This window comes from Arvicola amphibius, chromosome X (genome assembly GCF_903992535.2).
Source record: "Arvicola amphibius chromosome X, mArvAmp1.2, whole genome shotgun sequence".
Lineage (NCBI taxonomy): Eukaryota > Metazoa > Chordata > Mammalia > Rodentia > Cricetidae > Arvicola > Arvicola amphibius.
In genome coordinates, this window is record NC_052065.1 from 8,464,485 (window position 1) to 8,485,852 (window position 21,368).

The 21,368-nt window shown below is 40.7% G+C and overlaps 1 protein-coding gene across 1 annotated transcript; it reads left to right on the forward strand.

The window, feature by feature from the left end:
- The first annotated feature begins 1,380 nt into the window (after positions 1-1,380).
- Positions 1,381-21,248, forward strand: Rbbp7 (RB binding protein 7, chromatin remodeling factor). The gene is made up of 12 exons (XM_038316404.1): positions 1,381-1,663; positions 2,481-2,625; positions 10,202-10,347; positions 11,456-11,629; positions 12,757-12,872; positions 13,731-13,891; positions 14,419-14,545; positions 14,645-14,722; positions 15,958-16,034; positions 17,817-17,874; positions 19,925-20,035; positions 20,789-21,248. The coding sequence occupies exons 1-12, from the start codon at positions 1,648-1,650 to the stop codon at positions 20,855-20,857; spliced, it is 1,278 nt and encodes a 425-aa protein (XP_038172332.1). The 5' UTR covers positions 1,381-1,647; the 3' UTR covers positions 20,858-21,248.
- The last annotated feature ends 120 nt before the right edge of the window (positions 21,249-21,368 follow it).

Genomic DNA, 21,368 nt, shown 5'->3' on the forward strand with positions numbered 1-21,368 from the left:
AGTCACCGACAAGATTCTTGGAGCTGACATGGAGGAGGGCGTTATAATAATGAATTGTACCACATGGGAAAACGGAGACCCAAGGCAGTAAATTTCTATATAAGGGAATATGACTGTTTCTGCCACATACTAGAGTAGCGTCTGAGTTTGTTTTCCGATCAGAAAAGAGGGCATCACCGCGGCATCTGCACGGTTGCGTTTAAGCATGAAGGCACTTGGAAAGCTATCAAGGGAACAAATGTTCCGGGGGTGTTTTTGCAAGGAGAGCCTCTGAGACGAGATGTAGGACTGCGTTCCCTTTAAGCGTAGGCGCCCGGGCCCCTCTGCTCTGGCCCTCATTTTCTCCTCTCCAGTCCCCTTTGGAGAACATGTGGCTCTTTCTCTGCAACGCCCGCATTTTCCCCCCACCCCCACCCCCCAGCCTTCGGGCAGTAAAGCTTGACAGCAAAGCAGAGCTCAGGTATGCGGACCTAGATTAGCCCAGCCCAGCTCTTTCCCGTGCCGGCAGCCGGCAGCGGGGTCAAAATGGGACCCCTTCGGGGGAATGAGAATGACTCAGCAGGGGCCTAGGCAGGAACTGAGCTAGGAAAGCCTGAACAGGCCCCAAAATCCCCTGCAGCGTGAAGCCAACAAACCAGTGTGTTAAGGACGCAAAAAGGCGAACAAACAAAAAGTGATCTTAAGTCGGCGTTAGGCCACGGGCGGACTGGAGGCCCGGGCCACGGCAGGCTTCGTATTTTAAAAGGCCGGCCCCATTTAAGGCAGGAAAAACACCGAGTCCCTCCTAAAGGTCCCTTTCGTTTATGACAAACATCGCCGTGCTCAACTGGGCTCTCAAAACGGCTGGGTGAGACTCTTTGAGGGGTGCAGAAAACTGCATGTCCGTGATTATCTGGGAGACTTTGCGGGCACTGTAATCTCTCGAGACTAGGAAACCATTTTCCTCGCTAGCTCTGAGATTGTGCTTTGCTAAGGCGGCAGCAGCTTCCCTACCCCCCTCGCACCCCCGCCGCTGCTGCCGCTTCCAGCAACCACGCCCCGCGGGCCCCAGGGCTCCTTGGCCCTGAGGCTTGCAGCCCCCGCGCAGCCAGCACGCTGCGCTCCCATCCGCCCCACCCCCGCGTGGCCCCATCCGCCCCCGCAGCCAGCCCCGGGAGCGCCGAGCGATGCCTCGCGCCTGCGCCTAGCAAACTTCCTGCCGCGGCCCGTCCCACCCACTCGGGAGAAGCCCGCCCCCCGAAGCCGCGGAAAGCCCGCCCACCGCCCGCGATTGGTCCGAGCGGTGGAGCCGTTGGCTCCCAGGCCCGCCTCCCCACCGCCTCTCCGGTTTCCCAGGGCGGATGCGCCTGCGCTCAGCTGCCTGGGCGGGCTGAAAGGCGCGGGTTGAAAAGTCTCGTTCCAAGTTTGGAGAGAGAGAGAGAGAGAGAAGAGCGTCTCAGACCTCGGTACCCGCAAGCGGGGAAGGAGGCCGGAGAGAAGGACGCGGCGTCTGGGGGGAGCACCCAGGCAGCCCGACCGAGCTCACACCACCCGAGCTAGGAGCGCGTGACGTGCTTCGGAAAGGCAAGAGCGCCTGCGATCCGGGCTGCTCTTGGCTACCGAGAGAAGTCCGAGGCGGCAAAGGGGAGCGAACGACCGCGACGCAAGATGGCGAGTAAAGAGAGTAAGGAGGCCCTTGCGGGGCGGCGGGCGAGCGCGCGAGGCCGCGGCACGCGCCGGGGAAAGGCGCGAGTTGGCGTGAGGAGCAGGGGGCGGGGCTGGACGCGAGGCTGGGCGCGCGCCTGGAGGGGGCCTCCGCGGGACGGGGCCTGCTGGCTCGGCGGAGGGCTGCGTGCATTTCCGGAGCCGGGCACTGGGCCGAGGGCTAGGCCCCCTCCCCCACATCGCCCCCTCCGCGGCCTAGCTCCCTCCCGCGCCCTTGGCTCGGGGTGGGGGGGCGCGGGCGGGGGCGGACGCCGCCGATCCTTCCGTGCGCATGTTCGCAGTCCATCTCGGGGTCGCGGCCCTCGTCCGTGTTGGGGGGGGGGTGGGGAGGCTCTGGAGCCCGCCGGACTATGGCTGCCAGTGCTGGCAGGGTGGGAGCTGGGGCCTCCTCTGGAGCGGGGATGGAGGAAGCTGGCCTGTGGGGTTCTGTTGCACGTGGATCTGTCCATTCGAGTGGGTCTTGGCGCCCCTTTACAATACAGGTCATCTTCAAACAGGTGCGAACAGCTATAAAAGGCTGAAATTCTCGATGTTAGATCAATTAATGACCCAGTTGGTTGAACGCAGGCGATACTGATCTTGAAAGTGGGGGTGAAAAAGCTTCCTGGTGTTAGTATTCTCTTCACTTTCTGGAAAAGCAGTTCGTGTGCACATAATAGGTAAAAGGAAAGAACAGATAAGGTGTGGCCATTTCGAGGTGACCTCCAGTATCCGTATCCGTATTTTGACTTCGATCCTTCTCAGCCACTTAATTGTGGGCTTTCTCCAAATTTCAGTGTTTGAAGATACTGTGGAGGAGCGTGTCATCAACGAAGAATATAAAATCTGGAAGAAGAATACACCGTTTCTGTATGACCTGGTTATGACCCATGCTCTTCAGTGGCCCAGTCTTACCGTTCAGTGGCTTCCTGAAGTGACTAAGTAAGGGTTTCTGGCAACTTTTATTTTTGCTTAGATTTAATTGCTCTCTTTCTTCTGATTTTACACACAGTGGCAACTGGTTTTTATGTTCAGAACTTTAGATTTCTGAGATTATTTCTGGCATAGAAATGTGGTATTGAAGGGAGAGACTATTGTGAGACTACTGGCGTTGATAGGAAATGCTCAATATTTTGGCATTCCATGGGGTTGTATTAGACCAGCATTTCTGGATTCCAGACCAATATTTTCATACTTGAGAGGAAAGATTATATACATAATAAAAGCTATTACGGCTTGATAGATTTTTGGTAACAAACATTTATATGATGCTTAAAGCAAACACACACACACACACACACACACACACACATAAAATCTACCAAAGGAGAAACGAATTTGGCAATAGGTGATGAAAGAAATGGTTGTCATTTGTTTTCTGTATGGAATTTAGGTTGAGATTCTTGTTAAGTGCTTGTCTCAAATATTTGTAAAATTTCTCTGGCATAATTGCTGATATTTACTGAGCACTCAGACGAGGACCTGGCAAATCTGAGGAGTTTAAGCCTCATAACGAAGTATGATAGAGGTACATTTTATCATTCTAGATTTTCCAAAGAGGAAAAGGGCTGACAAGTAAAATACTACGCTCAAGTGCACACTACTGGTGATTGCCTGACTTACAAACCCCCAGCTCAACCAACCCAAACCGGTTGGCTCCAGAATCAAGGCACCGCCTGCATTAGATTACCTTTCTTATATAGGCATGTACCTTTTCCAATAGTAATATGGTCACATACCTTAAAGTATATTGAATTTCTGTGTTAAGAGTATAATTAGGATTAAATAAAACTGATATACAAGAAAGATTTTGTGACCAGTTGTAAAAGGAAGTAATTTGAAGTAAAGTTACTTGTAATGGCTAGATTCCATACATGAACATTGAATTAGCAGATGGTTGCTTACTGTCTCAAATCTGTGGTGCTTTTTATTTGCAAGTTTTTTTTAATACCAAAAGTTTATTTTAAAATCTAAATGTACAGATGAGGGAAGAGTTGGGAATGGCTAAATAATGGGGACTTATAGGCATCAATTTTTTTTTTCAGCACTGTGGGTTAGTCAATCCCAGGGCCTTAGCATGATAGGCAAGTGCTTTGTGGCTGAGCTGTTTTTGTGCAGATTCTAAAATAGACTGAGGGCTGGCAGTGTTGCTCAGCATAATGGTACTTGCCTCTAAGCCCAAGGACCTGCATTCAGTCTCCAGAACCCACATGATAGAATTGATTCCTGCAAGTTGTCCTCTGATCTTCACATGCACACTGTTACAGACATACACATACACACACAATAAATAAGTGAATGAGTATAAATAGTATAAAAAGTAGATTGAAGTGGGTGTGGTGACACATGGCTATAATTCCAAATTATAAGCCTGCCTGAGGTACATTGTAAGACTCTGTTTCAAAAAAAAGGGGGCCAGAGAGATGGTTCTGCGGCTAAGAGCACTGGGGAGAGATGACTCAGAGGTTAAGAGCATTGCCTGCTCTTCCAAAGGTTCTGAGTTCAATTCCCAGCAACCACATGGTGGCTCACAACCATCTGTAATAGAATCTGGTGCCCTCTTCTGGCCTGCGGTCATACACAGACATAATATTGTATGCATAATAAATAAATATTGTAAAAAAAAAGGGGGGGGGGCTGGAGAGATAGCTCAGATGTTAAGAGCATTGCCTGCTCTTCCAAAGGTCCTGAGTTCAATTCCCAGTCAACCACATGGTGGCTCACAACCGTCTGTAATGGGGTCTGGTGCCCTCTTCTGGCCTGCAGTCATACACACAGATAGAATATTGTATACATAATAAATAAATATTTTTAAGAAAAGTATACCTGGGTTTGATTCCCAGCACCTACCTGGTACCTCATAACCTTCTGTAATTCAGGTTCCAGGGATCTGATGTCCCTTTCTGACTTAATGCAGGTCTGAGGCATGCATATGGTGACCAGAAATATAAGTAGTCAAAATATTCGTATGTGCCGGGTGGTGGTGATGCCCACCTTTAATCTCAGCACTCAGGAGGCAGAGGCAGAAGGATCTCTGAATTAGAGGCTAGCCTGCTCTACAGAGGTAGTTCCAGGACAGATAGGGCTGTTACATAGAGAAACCCTGTCTCAGAAAAACAAATAGAACAAAACATTCATATGCTTGAAATCAAATAAATCTTGAAAAAAATTAAAAACGACAAAAAATGAGCCTATATACAAAAGTATCGAGGTTTCTTTGGAATTGTGTTGCATTTTTCTTTTTTGTCTTCTTCTTAATCAGGACTTAAATTCTTGGCAATTAATGGTTCTTTTTAAACCTTTTTTAAACTTAACTACAGCATAATAGAAAAGAATGGGGACTGTAAGGTCAGAGACTTGGGTTTGAATCTTGACTCTGCTCATTAGCTTTGTGTGCTAAGGCAGGTTGTTTAGACTCATCTACCTTAGTTGTCCCATCTACACATAACAGAAGATGTTAGTACCAGCTTACGTACATTTGGGGGAATTAAATGTAGTCTTGTATTTTAAGTGTCTTGTGTAGAGTAAAAACACAGTTATGTGATGACTGATGTTGATTCTCCTACCTCATCCTGTTTTTAATTTATTTTAAAGACAGGGTCTTGCTATGTTGCCCTGGCTGGCCTGAAACTCACTGTATAGATAGAATAGTCTAGAAGAACTAGATACTCCTGCCTCTGCTTCCAGAATGCTGGGATTAAAAGTGTGCCTGGCCTGTTTAGACATATTTTTTTTTGAGACAGGTTTTCTCTGTGTAACAGCCCTGGCTGTTCTGGAACTTGCTCTATAGACCAGGCTGGCCTCGAACTCACAGAGATCCACCTTCCTCTGCTTCCAGAGTGTTAGGATTAAAGGCTTATAGCAACACCGCCTGGTGTTCAGAAATAATATTACAAGTTGAAATACCTCTTTATTTGGACTTCAGCGAAAGCTTTTTTTTCCTTTTTTTAAAGATTTATTTATTTATGTGTATACAACATTCCTTTCATGTATGCTTGCATGCCAGAAGAGGGCACCAGATCCCATTATAGATGGCTGTGAGCCACCATGTGGTTGCTGGGAATTGAGCTCAGGACCTCTGGAAGAGCAGTCAGTGCTTTTAACCTCTGAGCCATCTCTCCAGCCCCAAACTTTTTTTCTTTAGACATGGTCTCACTATGTAGCCCTGACTGGCCTAAAACTGCCTGTCTCCAGAGTGCTGAGATTAAAAGACTTGTACCATCATACGCAGTAAACACTGCTTAATGTTACTTATGATGCATTTTACTTGAAAGTTTTAAAAAATAATACAGACTGAATATTCCTTATGAAGTGTTTAGGACTAGAATCTGCATTTGGGAGAGTTTTATTTGCATATACTTAATGAGTTATCACGAGGATGGGACCCAAATCTATATATAGCCTAAAAATAATTTTACACTATTTTTAATTGACACCGTTGTCAGCTGTTATGTGGGTGCTGGGAATTGAACCTGGGTCCTCTAGAAGAGCAGTCAGTACTCTTAACCACTGAGCCATCTCTCTAGCGCCAAGAAAAAGATTTCTTTGAAATGGTTTCACTAGGTAGTGCTGGCCTAGAACTTGCTATGTAGATTAAGCTGACCCCTCTCAGAGTTCTGCCTGCCTCTGTTTCTCAAGGGTTGGAATTAAAGGCATGCACCACCATGGTCTGACTTTAAAGTGTTATTTGTGTAGAAAGAATTTGTGAGATCAAATTGTAGGTGTTCAAAGGCTTGAGAATTATAAGAAAATGCAAGGTACAAGAATTACTGAATATTGAGGGCCACTGTGTGCTGCTTTGTGGGGTTTTATTTTGAGGGTATGAAGTGACTTGTACTGTATTAACCACATACAGTGGTGGAAATACTGGCTGATTTTTACAAAATGCCTGTCTTTGAGTAACAAGACCCTGTTCTACCTCATGTGTCCTTCTGCCTATATTCAACATGCTTTCTAATAATTACTTAGACTTGTCCAAATAATTGATTAAGCTTTTTAAAAAGTGTTTATAAACTAAGGATTGAATCTAGCAACATTCAAGGCAAGCACTTTACCACTGAATTATATTCTTGTTCTTTGTTAAAAAAAAATTGTAAGGGCTGGAGAGATGGCTCAGAGGTTAAGAGCATTGCCTGCTCTTCCAAAGGTTCTGAGTTCAATTCTCAACAACCACATGGTGGCTCACAATCATCTGTAATGGGGTCTGGTGCCCTCTTCTGGCCTACAGGCACACACACAGACAGAATATTGTATACATAATAAATAAATAAATATAAAAAATTCGTAAGTAACAATGAGTACACATATATATTGTGAAAAGTAGGTCCCCTTCCATGTTACATATTTCTAATTCCCCCTTCTCTACCAGAGGCAGCTGTTTTCAATTTCTTGCCCATCTTTACAGACTATAGAAGTACATTATCCTTTGTTGTTTTGTGTTTGGTTTTGTGTTTTTGTTTTCTTTTGGTCTTGAAGATTGAATCCAGGGGCTGGAGAGATGGTTCAGAGGTTAAGAGCTCTGGCTGCTCTTCCAGAGGTCCTGAGTTCAATTCCCAGCATCCACATGGTGGCTCACAGCCATCTGTACTGAGGCACCCTCCTCTGGCGTGTGGGCATACATCGAGGCATAATGTTGTATACATAATAAATAAATCTTTAAAAAAAAATAAAAGATTGAAATTCAGGGCCTGGAGATTACTAGTCAAGCACTCTACCACCAAGCATTATTCTTAGACTCAAAAAAAAATGCATGTGTTTTTCATTTTGAATTATAGTCTCAGTAGCTGGGGGTGGCCTTGAAAATGGAATTCTTCTGTTGCCTCAGCTTTTGAGTAGCTAGGATAACAAGACCTGGCTTTGTTATCTTTTTTTTTTTCTTTCTGAGACCATCGGACCCTCAAACTTACAATGAAGAATGGGTGACCTCTACCTTTCAGTTCCTGGGATTTATTTTGTATGGTAGCAAGTTGTTTTTATTTTTTTAAAAATATTTATTTATTATGTATACAACATTCTGTCTGTGTGTATGCCTGCAGGCCAGAAGAGGGCACCAGACCCCATTATAGATGGTTGGGAGCCACCATGTGGTTGCTGGGAATTGAACTCAGAACCTTTGGAAGAGCAGGCAATGCTCTTAACCTCTGAGCCATCTCTCCAGCCAGCAAGTTGTTTTTATTAAAGAATGTATTGGAAAGCCAATCATGGTGGCACACAACTTTAATCCCAGTACACGGGAGGCAGAAACAGGAAGATCTGACTATGTAGACCTGTCTACATAGACCCCCTCTCAAAAATCAAACAAAAATATATCAGAGACTCTATCACTATGCTAATACCCATTCTTTATAAGGATACCACACAATTTTATTTATAAATACAGTTTATGTCTTTGTTTCCTTGTTGATAAATGTTTAGGTTGTTTTCACTCTTGCTGCTACAAACAGTGCTGCTAAAAAGAGCCTTGTAATAGAGCACATTTTAAACTTGAGAAAGGGTCTGTCTCACTGTGCAGCTCTGGCTGACCTGAACCTCATGTAGACCAGTGAATGGGTCCTCAAATTCCCAGAGATCTGCCTCAGCCTTGGAGTATTGGGATTAATGGTGTGCAACATCATACCCAGCATAGATAGTTTTATCAGTGCCTTAGAGTTTATCCGATATTGAGGAAAATAATGTAAGTTTAGGAAAGTAGGTTGTGTTTTTAATGATGGACATTTAGCCTCTTAGAAAGGCCGTACAATAAACAAAGCTGTTTACCTGCTTTAATTTACCTACTGGTCTTCGTTTTCTTCCTTAACCCCACTAAAATAGTCACTTTTTGTTGTTTTCTTTTCCAAAATAATTCTCTTATGAAATATATTTAAGATCATTTTCATTTTAAGTCACTTCCCTGTAAAGATTTTAATTTGTCTCAAGTTTTCCTAAAGTACATTATTTTACTACCCACCCCAGCACTAGAAATTAAACCCAGAGTTTCATGCATAGGAATCAAATACTGTACTACCAAGCTAAATCTTTTTGTTTTGAATCAGGGTCTTTGTTTAGTTATGCACACTTAACTTTAAACTCATTACATGGTCCTATAGACCATGTGATCTTCCTGTCTCAGCAGCCTGAATAATTGAGATTATAGATGATAGATGTAGGCCACCAAGCTCTAGAGACTAAATTATCTGTTATTTTTGCTGAGTAAAAATAAGTGTGCACATGCCTATTCCCACATTTTTGGTTTACTGTGTGTGCATCAAGTAAAACTTAACCCCCAAAGTAACTCTGCTTAGCTATGGCTACCTATTCTGTTCAGGCGTTGCTTATGTTTTATCCTAAGCCAAACTTTACCTTGTTGGAACTTAATTTTGTAACTTACTATTAAATAACATGTGTAGATATAACCTCCAAACCTTTTTGTTATTAAAAGTCACTGATACCTTTGTAGAAGTGAAATTTAGGAATAGATAAATGGCCTAACTTGAATGGTGTTGGGGCCTAGAGCCCTGCTTCTATGTGGGACCATGGTACATGGTTCAAAATTGCTGTTGTAGATAAGACAAATGGGAAAGCATTACTGATATGTACCAGCATAAAAATCACTGCTTGGATCAAGGTCCAAGAGGCATTGGAAAGTTTTTCAGCTTCAAGGTCAGTTTCCCTAGAACAAGGTAACAAAAACAGTAACATTGAGAATGTTCATAGGCATCATAAACACAAATAAGTGGTTTTATATCTTGCCATTCGCACTTAGGCTAATTTTTAGGTGAAGAAAATGAGATCAGAGGGAGATTGTGCTTTAAACAATTGTATATAGCTAGTTTTAGTTTGAACCAGGATATAAACACATTTTTTTCCTGAATTAACACTTTACTCATTCTATTTTACCTCATTGTCTCTTACTGGAAAAAAGAAACATCTAGCTTATTAAATGTCAGCTATGTTAAAATGTGTCTAGGGGGCTGAAGGTATAATTTGAGTAGGAAGCTGGAATATATGTGTATATGGACTGATGTAGATATTGGTGTGTTTGATGAGTCGATCTGTCTTCGGAGTGCTGCTCTAGGAAAGGTAGCATTTATGATGGTAATTGAGGCCAAGGAAGATAACTTTTAAGGGGGAAGAAAAAAAACCCTCTTCATAAAGAACATTTTCATATATTTGAAAGTATGGGGGGCTGGAGAGATGGCTCAGTGGTTAAGAGCATTGCTTGTTCTTCCAAAGGTCCTGAGTTCAATTCCCAGCAACCACATGGTGGCTCACAACCATCTGTAATGGGGTCTGGTGCCCTCTTCTGACCTGCGGGCATACACACACACAGAATATTGTATACTAAATAAATAAATATTTTAAAAAAAAAAAAGAAAGTATGGGGATAATAAAACTGGTAACTAGATGGGAAGCAGGTTTATAGTTGGTTCTCTATGTATTTCTTAAAGAAATTTAATGTATTTTGAGGAAAACAGACTGAATTTGTTAGTAACTGAAAAATTTGTATAGAGTTGGTGTGGCTTTTTTTTCTTCTAAACAGACCAGAAGGAAAGGATTATGCCCTTCATTGGCTAGTGCTGGGCACTCATACATCTGATGAGCAGAATCATCTGGTGGTTGCTCGAGTTCATATTCCCAATGATGATGCACAGTTTGATGCTTCCCATTGTGACAGTGACAAGGGAGGTGGGTATCTTGCACATTCCGATATTGATGACAAAGAAAATATACCTTCAAAGCATGTATATTAAAATTTTATACTGTTAGCTTTTGGCTTAGCAATATAACTTTAAAGAACTATTCACGCAGCATGTATGTCAAGTTTTCACAATAACATTTACAAGATTTAAAAATTTGGATCATAGTAAATTGGTTAAACACATTATGGTATGTTTTAAAGTATTACTCAGCAATTTAAAATGAGAAAAAACTATATGCAGTAGTACAGAAGGTGAGATTTTTGTCAGTAATCACATCTTAACAACTGAAAGACTAGTTTGCTTTAAAAATTTAATCCATGGGCTGGAGAGACGGCTCAGTGGTTAAGAGCTTTGCCTGCTCTTCCAGAGGTCCTGAGTTCAATCCCCAGCAACCACATGGTGGCTCACAACCATCTGCAGTGAGATTAGGTGCCCTCTTCTGGCCTGCAGGGATACATGCAGGCAGAATACTGTATTCATAATAAATAAATAATTTAAAAAAATTTTTAATCCATGGGGGCTGGAGAGATGGCTCAGTGGTTAAGAGCACTGCTCTTCCGAAGGTCCTGAGTTCAATTCCCGGCAACCACATGGTGGCTCACAACCATCTGTAATGAGGTCTGGTGCCCTCTTCTGGTTTTCAGGAATACACATACAGAATATTGTATACATAATAAACAAACAAATAAATGTTTAAAAAATTAGTCCATGGTAGAACGATATTAACTTCTATGAGGTAGATAGCAATATAGTGCAAATGGGCTTTGAGAATAAATATCATATGGCAGGAAGCCTATATTTTAGAGATTTTTTTTCTCCTCAGTTTGTGTTCTGTTTTGTCAGTAAAAACTGTTGGGTTGAGGCTGGAGAGAGGGCTCAGCGGTTAAGAGCATTGTCTGCTCTTCCAAAGGTCCTGAGTTCAATTCCCAGCAACCACATGGTGGCTCACAGCCATCTGTAATGGGGTCTGGTGCCACACAGACAGAATATTGTATACATAATAAATAAATACTTTAAAAATGTTGGGTTGATTGAATTAAGTGACTTATGAGTTTTAATTCTGAGTGTATGTTTTGTTTGTTTTCGCACGACAGAATTTGGTGGCTTTGGTTCCGTAACAGGAAAAATTGAATGTGAAATTAAAATTAATCATGAAGGAGAAGTAAACCGTGCTCGTTATATGCCACAGAATCCTCACATCATTGCCACAAAAACACCATCTTCTGATGTATTGGTTTTTGACTATACAAAACACCCTGCTAAACCAGGTATGTAATAAATAATAAAGCCAGACCATTACTTAAATAAACATCTTTTTTATTCAGTATGGTAATTTAAAAATTGTTTCAAGTACTACACTATGGAGACTGAAGAGATGACTCAGCAGCAATTAGGAACTCTGGTTTCTTTCTCTTCCAGAGAATCTGGCTTTGATTCTCAGCACCCACATAGCAGCTTACAGCCTCTGTAACTCTAGTTCTAGTGGATCCAACACCTTTTGGCTTCTGGGCACCACATATGTATGTGGTACATAGACATACATACAGACCAAACACCTATACATAAACAAACTAAATAGTATACTGTCTTAATATTTAAGTTTACAAATTGGGGAATCCTATAACCAGTTTGTGTAATTCACCAGAAGAATCCTAACAGCAGGTTACTTGCAGATGTGGTTTATTACAGCAAAGGATCCAGAGCAAAACACAGAAAAAAAAAAAGAGCATTAGTCAGGTAGATAGGCAGTAGATAAGTCTCTAGAGGGAACATACATAGGCTTCTGAGTACTTTTTAGGGTTAAACAGGACATTTTCTGTAGCAGAAAACCACAGGAATATGTGCTAAGTGACTGTCCAGAGAAGCCTGTTTGAGTCCCAGGGTCTGGAGTTTCTAATGGAAATCAGGTCACAGACTCCATGTACATTCATGGTAATGAAATTCAACAGCTTCAACAGTGACGTTAGATGCATCCTTGATAGACAGTCCTACAACAAATTGCTACAGCAAGCCTTCACTGCTCTGAGCATGTCACATTCTGAGATGTTGGCCAAAGGTCATTCATGGATGGTTTCAGGCTACCCCAGAGATATACAAGGACTAAATGAGTAGCAAGATCTCCTATGTTAGATATAGTTCTAAAAATTGCCTTTGGGTGGGAATATGGGGTTGCTAATATACCGATTTATGGGATAGATACAGTTTTCACCACTTTTATGTTGGTGATAATATTAAGTTTTCCAAAACCAGTCAAAGCAGTTGTAGGTTAGATGTGCTCTTTATCCTTGTAGAATTGTTACGTGGCTCACTGAGTGAAGGAGTCTGAAACTTGGCTCTTACCAAGTCTGATGAACAGATAACTTAGTGGTTAATGTGTTTTCTTTATTTCTCTTAGATCCAAGTGGAGAATGTAATCCTGATCTTAGATTAAGAGGTCACCAAAAGGAAGGCTATGGCCTTTCTTGGAATTCTAATTTGAGTGGCCATCTCCTGAGTGCATCTGATGACCATGTAAGAACCACACTTTCCTTAATCTGCTGTATCTTATATTAATATTAAAAGAGTCATAGACAGATCTAAGCTAAAGGATCTCTGTGTAGATGCAAAATTTTCTAAGATAATGCCATCCATACATTGTTGTGTTAACATTTTCCTAGGTTTTAAGACAATGGCTGCAGACTAATCTGTTAGAGTCTTAGGATATCACAAAGCTCTTTGAAGATTGGAGGGGTACTATTGTTTAAAAGAAGACTTTCAGATTAACTTTTTCATTTATTATTTAAGTGTAAAACTCAACAGGTTTTATTTTGTTCAGAAGTTGTGTATTCATTGCTACTAATATTAGACTTTTCATTAGTCCCCAAATGAAATTCCACAGATGTTAAGCAGTTACTCCTAAGTCCTTCTACTTAATAGCAGCTGTAGCTAACCCTATGGCCTCCTAAACCATGAGCTTTGACAGGTTTACAGTGCAATGTTTCCTTCCTGTGGAATGGGCCTCCTACATACAAATAAAGTAACAGTCTTGCCACTATTGCACCAGTATGTACATCTTGCCTTGGTATGCAGAATTCAGAGCTGAATAAGACTGTTAATGACTTTTTTACCCTCCTGGCACCAGGATGGAGGTGGAAGGCTAGCCAGCAAGTAGTAAAAGCTTCTAGCTCGGTTCCAGTTTGATTTCTCTATCCTATTACCATAGGCCATATTGTCTTCAACATTAGGCTCTTACCATTTAGTTCTCGTTGATAATAAATCACACTAGCAATTGTCTGTTTGGTTTTAGGGAGATAGGTATGTTCCTAAATAAGATGTTAACTTTTAAATCTGACATTTTTATAGCTTTAGTTCTTTCTCCTTCTCCCTTAGACTGTCTGCCTGTGGGATATAAATGCAGGACCAAAGGAAGGCAAAATTGTGGATGCTAAAGCAATCTTTACTGGCCACTCAGCTGTTGTGGAGGATGTGGCCTGGCATCTGCTGCATGAGTCCTTGTTTGGATCTGTTGCTGATGATCAGAAACTTATGATGTAAGATGGAAGGTTCAGTGGAACCATGATGGGTGATCTGCATGACCATCACTGATTGACAGACTGATTGAATTTTATTTCATGAAAGTTATGTTTTTTGTGCTAAAAATGAGAAATAGCTTGAGTGGCGATAAACTCAAATTAGTACAGATTAGAGTGTTTCTATCAGGATGTGGCTATAGAGCTGCATTAAAATCATTGACTACTTTGTTTCATAAGTACTGACACGAGAACAATATACTGAAATTTGACAAGGCTAATTACATTATTCTGTGTAGTCTGTTTTGTGTATACCTAAAATAGGTAATTAAGATTAGAAATCCAATAAAAAGGACCTAGAAATAATTGTTCCAGTTGTTATCTGAAGGTTTAAAATATGTCATTTAGTAGTCAAAATCTAAATTGCCAGCTGTGTATGGTTTGTGTATTTGTGAATGGGTGAGCACATCAGAGCTTACGCAGAAAGGAATAAGCCTCTCCTGAGTCAAGCATTTGGGAGCTATAAGTGTATATGCCTTGTGTTTCAGATGGGACACCAGATCCAATACTACTTCTAAGCCAAGCCATTTGGTGGATGCACACACTGCTGAGGTCAACTGCCTCTCATTCAATCCCTACAGCGAGTTCATTCTAGCAACTGGCTCTGCAGATAAGGTTTCATGCCCCCCCCCAATAGTGTTTACCAAGCCCTGTTATTTTGTACTTTATGTGTTAAAGTATAGAAGTCATTTTCATTTGGTTTCTTCTCTATAGACTGTGGCTTTATGGGACCTGCGCAATCTAAAACTAAAACTCCATACCTTTGAATCGCATAAGGATGAAATTTTTCAGGTATGTGACATTCTTTTTGAAAATTTTAAGGGTGTTCTTAAAATTTTTTATTTAATTGTGCATTTATATGGGCATAAATATGTGGAGGGGGGTCAAGATACCTTCAGAGATGTCAGTTTTCTCCTACTATCATAGGATCTGGTTGGTGAACTCAAATTTTCAGGTTTTTTTTAAAAAGATTTATTTATTGTATATAGTGTTCTATATGCCTGCAGGCCAGAAGAGGGTGCCAGATCTCATCTTGGATGGTTGTGAGCCACCATGTGGATGCTGGAAATTGAACTCAGGACCTTTGGAAGAGCAGCCAGTGCTCTTTTAATTAACCTCTGAGCCATCTCTCCAGCCCAGGGTTTTTTTTTTATTTTGTGATAAGGACTTTTATTCATTAATCTGTCTTGCCAGCCCAGTTTTTTGATGTCTTTTTGTCAGGTTATAGTGACTTTATGAAGGGGGAGGAATATTTTTTAGTGGTTTTTTTCCCCCTAAGATAGGATTTCTCTCTTGTAGATTTGGGTATTGTGGTACTCATTCTATAGATCAGGCTGACCTTGAACGCATAGCTCTCATTGCCTCTGCTTTCCTAGTGCTGGGATTAAAGGTGTATGCCACCACCACCTGGCAAATTTTTTCTTTGATTTGGTGGGTTATTGGACATTAAGTTCTTGTCAAAGTTCCTCTTGGTTTTACTATATGTAAAACTATCAGGATGATAGATTTTTGTTGCTACCATTGTTTTTGGGAAGCCCCCCTGTTCAGAAGTAGAAGAAAAATTCTTTAAGAACAGACTCAATTTGAAATATATGTTTCAAGGGTTCTTCAGTTAAGAGTGACACTTAACTGAAGAGGATCCACTAGCAAAAAAGGTCTTATACATGGTTTTAGAACAGAGGATTATGGGTTAGGATAGACTGAAGTTTTAAAGGTTTCATAAATGGTTATGGGCCAGAAAGTTTTCTTGGGTTTCTACCTGAGTTCTTTGGCACTAGAGAATTTTGACTTTTTTGGGTGCAGACTTGGGGGCAAGGCCCTTTAAGAGATAGGAGATGGAGCTAAGTGGTAGAGGAAGCACAAAGCATTGGGTTCAGAACCAGCAAGGTGGTGGTTAGGAGTCACTTGAAAGCCTTGGGCCTGAAATGGATATAGAATGTGAAGTGGGGAAATAGGGTTTAGAATGATAACTACAAACCACGGAACAGAGAACTCTTTAAATAAGTTTTTGAAATATCTATTGCTAGGTTCACTGGTCTCCACATAATGAAACTATTCTGGCTTCAAGTGGTACTGATCGCCGCCTGAATGTGTGGGATTTAAGGTAATGGAGGATCTGGTGATGAGGTACTGCACAAATGTGCTAATCTGACAGATTACATAATAGAACTCATAAACCAGGAAAGCAATTTGCTAGTCCAGCTTCAATACGCTTAACTACCTAAGAGTTTTTGTTCTGTAATATAAAAGTAAATCAGCAAATAAGAAATTGCTCAGGAGTGTTGTGCCTCTGTGTATGTGCAGCACATGCATGCCAGGTGCCCACAGAAAGCAGTAAAACAGCATCAGTTCCCCTGTAACAAGAATTATGGATAGTTGTAAACCATCACTGTGTAGGTCCTTGGAAGTAAACTCCTGTTCTGCATGGAGCAAGTGTTTTTATTTTTTGAATTTATTATTATTAATTATTATTATTATTATTATTTGGTTTTTTGAGACAGGGTCTCTCTGTAGCTTTGGAACCTGTCTTGGAACTCTCTCTGTAGACCAGGCTGGCCTCAAACTCAGATCTGCCTGCTTTTGCCTCCCGAGTGCTGGGATAAAGGCGTGCACCACCACTACCCAGATCAATTAGTGCTCTTAACTACTGAGTCACTTGCAGCCCTGAATTTTGTTACTGCTCAAGTTTGAAACTTTGTTATATGTGTTTTGCTAATTAAAACACCTTTTTGCTACACATGACTAGGAATGATGTGGTTCAATGAGAGAGCTAGCATATGAAAGGCAATGGGTTCAGTCTCTAGCACCACAGACATTAAAATATTGATTATATCTCATTGGAATCACATAGCATATGAGCAGAATTATTGTATTTGTGTGTGTCGGGACCTTGTGTACCTGAGACTGGCCTCAAACTCCTGATATTCCTGCCTTCCTCTTCCAAGTGCAGTGATCATACGCTTGCACTACTATGCTCAGGCCAGAGGCTGCAATAGACAACCACAAGTTCAAAGCCAGCTTGGAACTACATAATCTGACCCTGTCTCAAACCAACAAAGAAAATTTAATTTGAGGGGCTAACTCAAAAAGAAGTTTTTTTTTTTTTTTGTCTACCATGTGTGGAGCCCTGGGCTCAAGCCTATCCCACCCCAAATTCATGACATACCATTCTTTGTCTTATACATTGCATAGCCAAAAGCTGCTATATTGTTAGACAGATATGATATGCCAGAATGCAAAAGGCCTAAAGAATAGAGGCTGTACATTACTTTTGTATGTGTATGAATTCTGATGCATCAATACCAGTTAAAATATTGAAGGAATTTTAAGCTAATGTTTATTATGAGCAACATTTCTCCATTCTGCAACTTTAATTATGAATGGCTCCAGCTCATTTCCAGGAAATAAACAAACCACAATACTATAATAGAAAAGTAATCCTAAGTCAGTGGTTCTCAACTTTCTCAACCTGCATGTTGTGACCCCAATCATAAAATTATTTTTGCTGCTACTTAATAACTATAATTTTTGCTACTGTTATATGAGTCTTAATGTAAATATCTGCTTTCCAGTGGTCTTAGACCCCTCTGAACCCTGAGGTTAAGAACCACTGTCCTAAGTAATTCTCATAGAGAAATACTTTTTAAAAAAAAAAATTATTATATATACAACATTCTGCTTCCATGTATGCCCACACGCCAGAAGAGGGCGACAGATCTCATTACAGACGGTTGTGAGCCACCATGCGGTTGCAGGGAATTGAACTCAGGACCTCTGGAAGAGCAGCCAGTGCTCTTAACCTCTGAGCCATCTCTCCAGCCTGAGAAATACTTTTATAATGGATGGATGGATAAAGCTTTTTGATGATGTCTTATTCTCTTAATAGTAAAATTGGAGAAGAACAATCAGCAGAAGATGCAGAAGATGGGCCTCCAGAGCTCCTGGTATGTATTAGGTTAAATATCAGATGCATACTATATTTCTCAGGAATGGGTCAGAGCTTCAAATTTTAGCTTGCCAGTGGTTTCAAAGAGGAAGTCTAGGAAGTTATTGTGAATTGGTTCTGACATTTATCAAAAACTGCTAAATACAGCCCCAGAAGTTTTCTGGAAATGTTTAAGTGACGGTAACTTGAATATAGTATCTGAAAATCTTTTGAGAGTAAGCCCAAGACACAGGTGTTTACTAACTCCCACTTTGTGAAAGCTCCCTAGTCCTTTGGCTCTTGTGCCCAGCAGCTACAGGCAAGTAAAGGATAGGAGTTTTAGATAGACCAGAAGGTTCGGCACTCATTATCATTGTTGCTTAAAGCATAATCTGACAACCCAAGAAGCTCAAGCAGGAAAGTCAAGTTTTGACTTTTGAGGCCACAGTGGACAGTGTGTTACCCTGACGAGGGGTGAGGAGAACAAGTAAAATTATTTCTCAATAAACTGCTACCAGAACCAGATGGTGGCATCTAAATATTTTATTGTGAGTTATGTATTCTGAAGTCTTGTTTGTGAAGCAGAGCATTCATGGCTTTATAGTATTTTCAGAAAGTTCTTTGTCTATAGGCAGTTTTCTCTATATATAGTTGCAATAATTTTATAATATAGTCCTTATGAAAAACCACTAGGGGGTTAGTGAGTGAGATAGTTTCACAGTTAGGAATACCTACTGTACTTGACAAAGGACCAGACCAGAGTACAGTCCAGTCCACATACCAGGTGACTCACAATGATCTAGAGGGATCTGGGATCTGACACATCTGGCTCCTGTGGGCACTGCACCCATGTGTATATATTCAGACATACACATAAATACTTTTTAAAAAATAAATTACGATTTTGCTGTATTCAAAGAAAACTTGAATCAAATAGTACTTTCACTATTTAAGAGTAATAAATTAATAGCTAGATAGCTAGAGAGGTGGTTCAATAACTAAAAGCTAAGGGGGGAGGGCAGAAGTTTGAACCTGAGCAAGAGCCTGTTTGGGACAGGGGAGGGAGTATGTGGCATGAGATTGTTCATTTGTAAGTGCTTACCATACCATTCATTTATGGGGAAGTTGTCTCCCCTCCCCCACCTTTTTTTTGTAGATGGCCTCTAGCCCAGGCCTCAGTTTCAAGTGTTCATAACATTTTTTACTGATAAAATTAGGGAGTTTTATTTAGATTGAATATAACCTAGTGGGCAGAGGACTCGTCAAACTTTTTGTTCTTCTGATGAATCAATTCCTCTAAGTCCTAATATGAAGTATATTGGGCACAGTGAGATTTTTTGTTTTGTTTTTTTTGAGACATAGTTTCACTGTGTAACAACCCTGACTGTCTTGGAACTTGCTCTGTAGACCAGGCTGGCCTTAAATTCAGATTTATCTGCCTCTGCCTCCCGTGTGCTGGGATTAAAGGTGTGCACCATCACCACCTGACCTGGCACATTGCCTTCTTATGAGGTAATCTCTTGTAGAAATAAGATTCCTTCTTGGGTATTTCTTGGGAAAGTTCATTGCTGCAGTGTGGATATTAAGAGTCTCAGTATTTTTTGAAGAAAGGAGAGGAAGAATGGCTACTGTTAAAGAGGGCTAGAGAACAGGAAATTTCTTTGGTCAGGCCCATAAAAGAGTACATGATCATACATGTTAGAAATGCTTGGTTACAGGGAAATGTTTTTATTATAGGCAGAGGCCAGAGAACTTAGGGATGAAATGTCCTGCCTAATACTTAAGATATGAATAACTTGCTTGAGCTGTTTGAATGTGTGGGCACATGTGTGACTGGAACACATTAGCAAAATAGTATTAGGTGTTCACTGTAGTATTCTAGTCCGTTTCCCTAAAGTTCGGAATTTCTTAGAATATTGGGGGTTTGAATTGATTACAGAGGCCATGTCACTCTACCTCTAAATTGTGGGACAGCCTAAGAAGGCTTCTAGGAACTATTTTAAAGTCTTGAAAGTTTTACAATAGAAAAGGATATGAAATCAAGACTTTTGTGGTTTTTTTTTATTAAGTTTATTCATGGAGGACACACTGCCAAGATTTCAGACTTCAGCTGGAACCCCAATGAACCTTGGGTCATTTGCTCAGTGTCTGAAGATAACATCATGCAGATATGGCAGATGGTGAGTTGAAATTTTTTTTTCATAACTCTTGTAAAACTTTTTCACTGGTGATAGAATGTAATAGAAATCTTTTATTGTTTAGGTATAGTATGGGAACAGATTAAAGAAACCTTTTCTGAGCCTGGAAAATGGCTCAGGAGGTAAAACGCTTCCTTCCCAAACCATATGACCTAATAAGATCATTGCCTGAAGTAGAAGTGGAAGGAGAGAACCAACTCCACAAAGTGGTCTTCTTACTGTGCCACACATTCACATGTGCATACAGAGTAGTAATAGTTAAACTTCTTAAGCCTTTTCCATTTTAACAGCATAGTAAGGTATACCTCAATACCATTTTATCTCACACATTCATATAAGTAAACACGCACAACATCTGCTTCACATTTGTCATGTACTGTCAGCAGGAGCCTTGACATTAATTGTTCTGGTCTCTGGTATCAGTGCAGTCACAAGAAGAATATGGGAGGAAAATGTTAAGATGTTCAAAGATGCTGAGTTTTCTAATGAGGAACACTAAATATCTGACTTTCTGAGTTAACCACTGCTCCAAGTGATGCTTGAAAAAAATTTTAGAAAATGCCTTTTCTGAACAGTGATTAGTGTGTGGGTGACTAAGTATGTCTAGGGAACTTATATATTGGCAAATAATTTAAAGGGTACTGAACACTAAAGCAAATTGACAGTAAATTTTAAAATGTATATTCACAGATGTAAATTCTGTTTTTACCTGTGAATTTATTTGGTTATCTCCAGGCTGAAAATATTTACAATGATGAAGAGTCAGATGTCACGACATCGGAACTGGAGGGACAAGGATCTTAAACCCAAAGTATGAGGTGTTTCTATTGAATGTAATGCTACATGAATGCTTGATTTATCAAGCATCAAAAAAGGCATTGTATAGTAGGAAATGTAAGTGGGATGGCTTATGGCTTTCTTCTTTACCCTCTGATTCTAGCACTTTCAAGTGAGCTGTTGCGCATTGTATCATATTGTAGCTATTAGCAGAAAAAAAGGAATGTTGCTTAAGAAAGGACATCATTATTGTTTTAAAATACACGTTGCTGAGTATTGCCTTTGATTTGTTTTAAGTCCTCATTTTCTCAAACTTTTAAGTGCTTGCTGAAGTTCCCAAATATGCAAGGATAACTTTTACACTTTTCCCTTCCAACACTTCTTGATTGGCTTTGCAGAAATAAAGTTTTAAAATAAAGTTTGTTTTGTTCTTTTAGAAGCTGGGAATGGGTGGAGGTGTGCGCACGCTCCCATACATATCTCCTTTCTCCAGGAGAAATAGGTAAAATTGTTCCTTTGCATTTGTACGCAGTTGTAC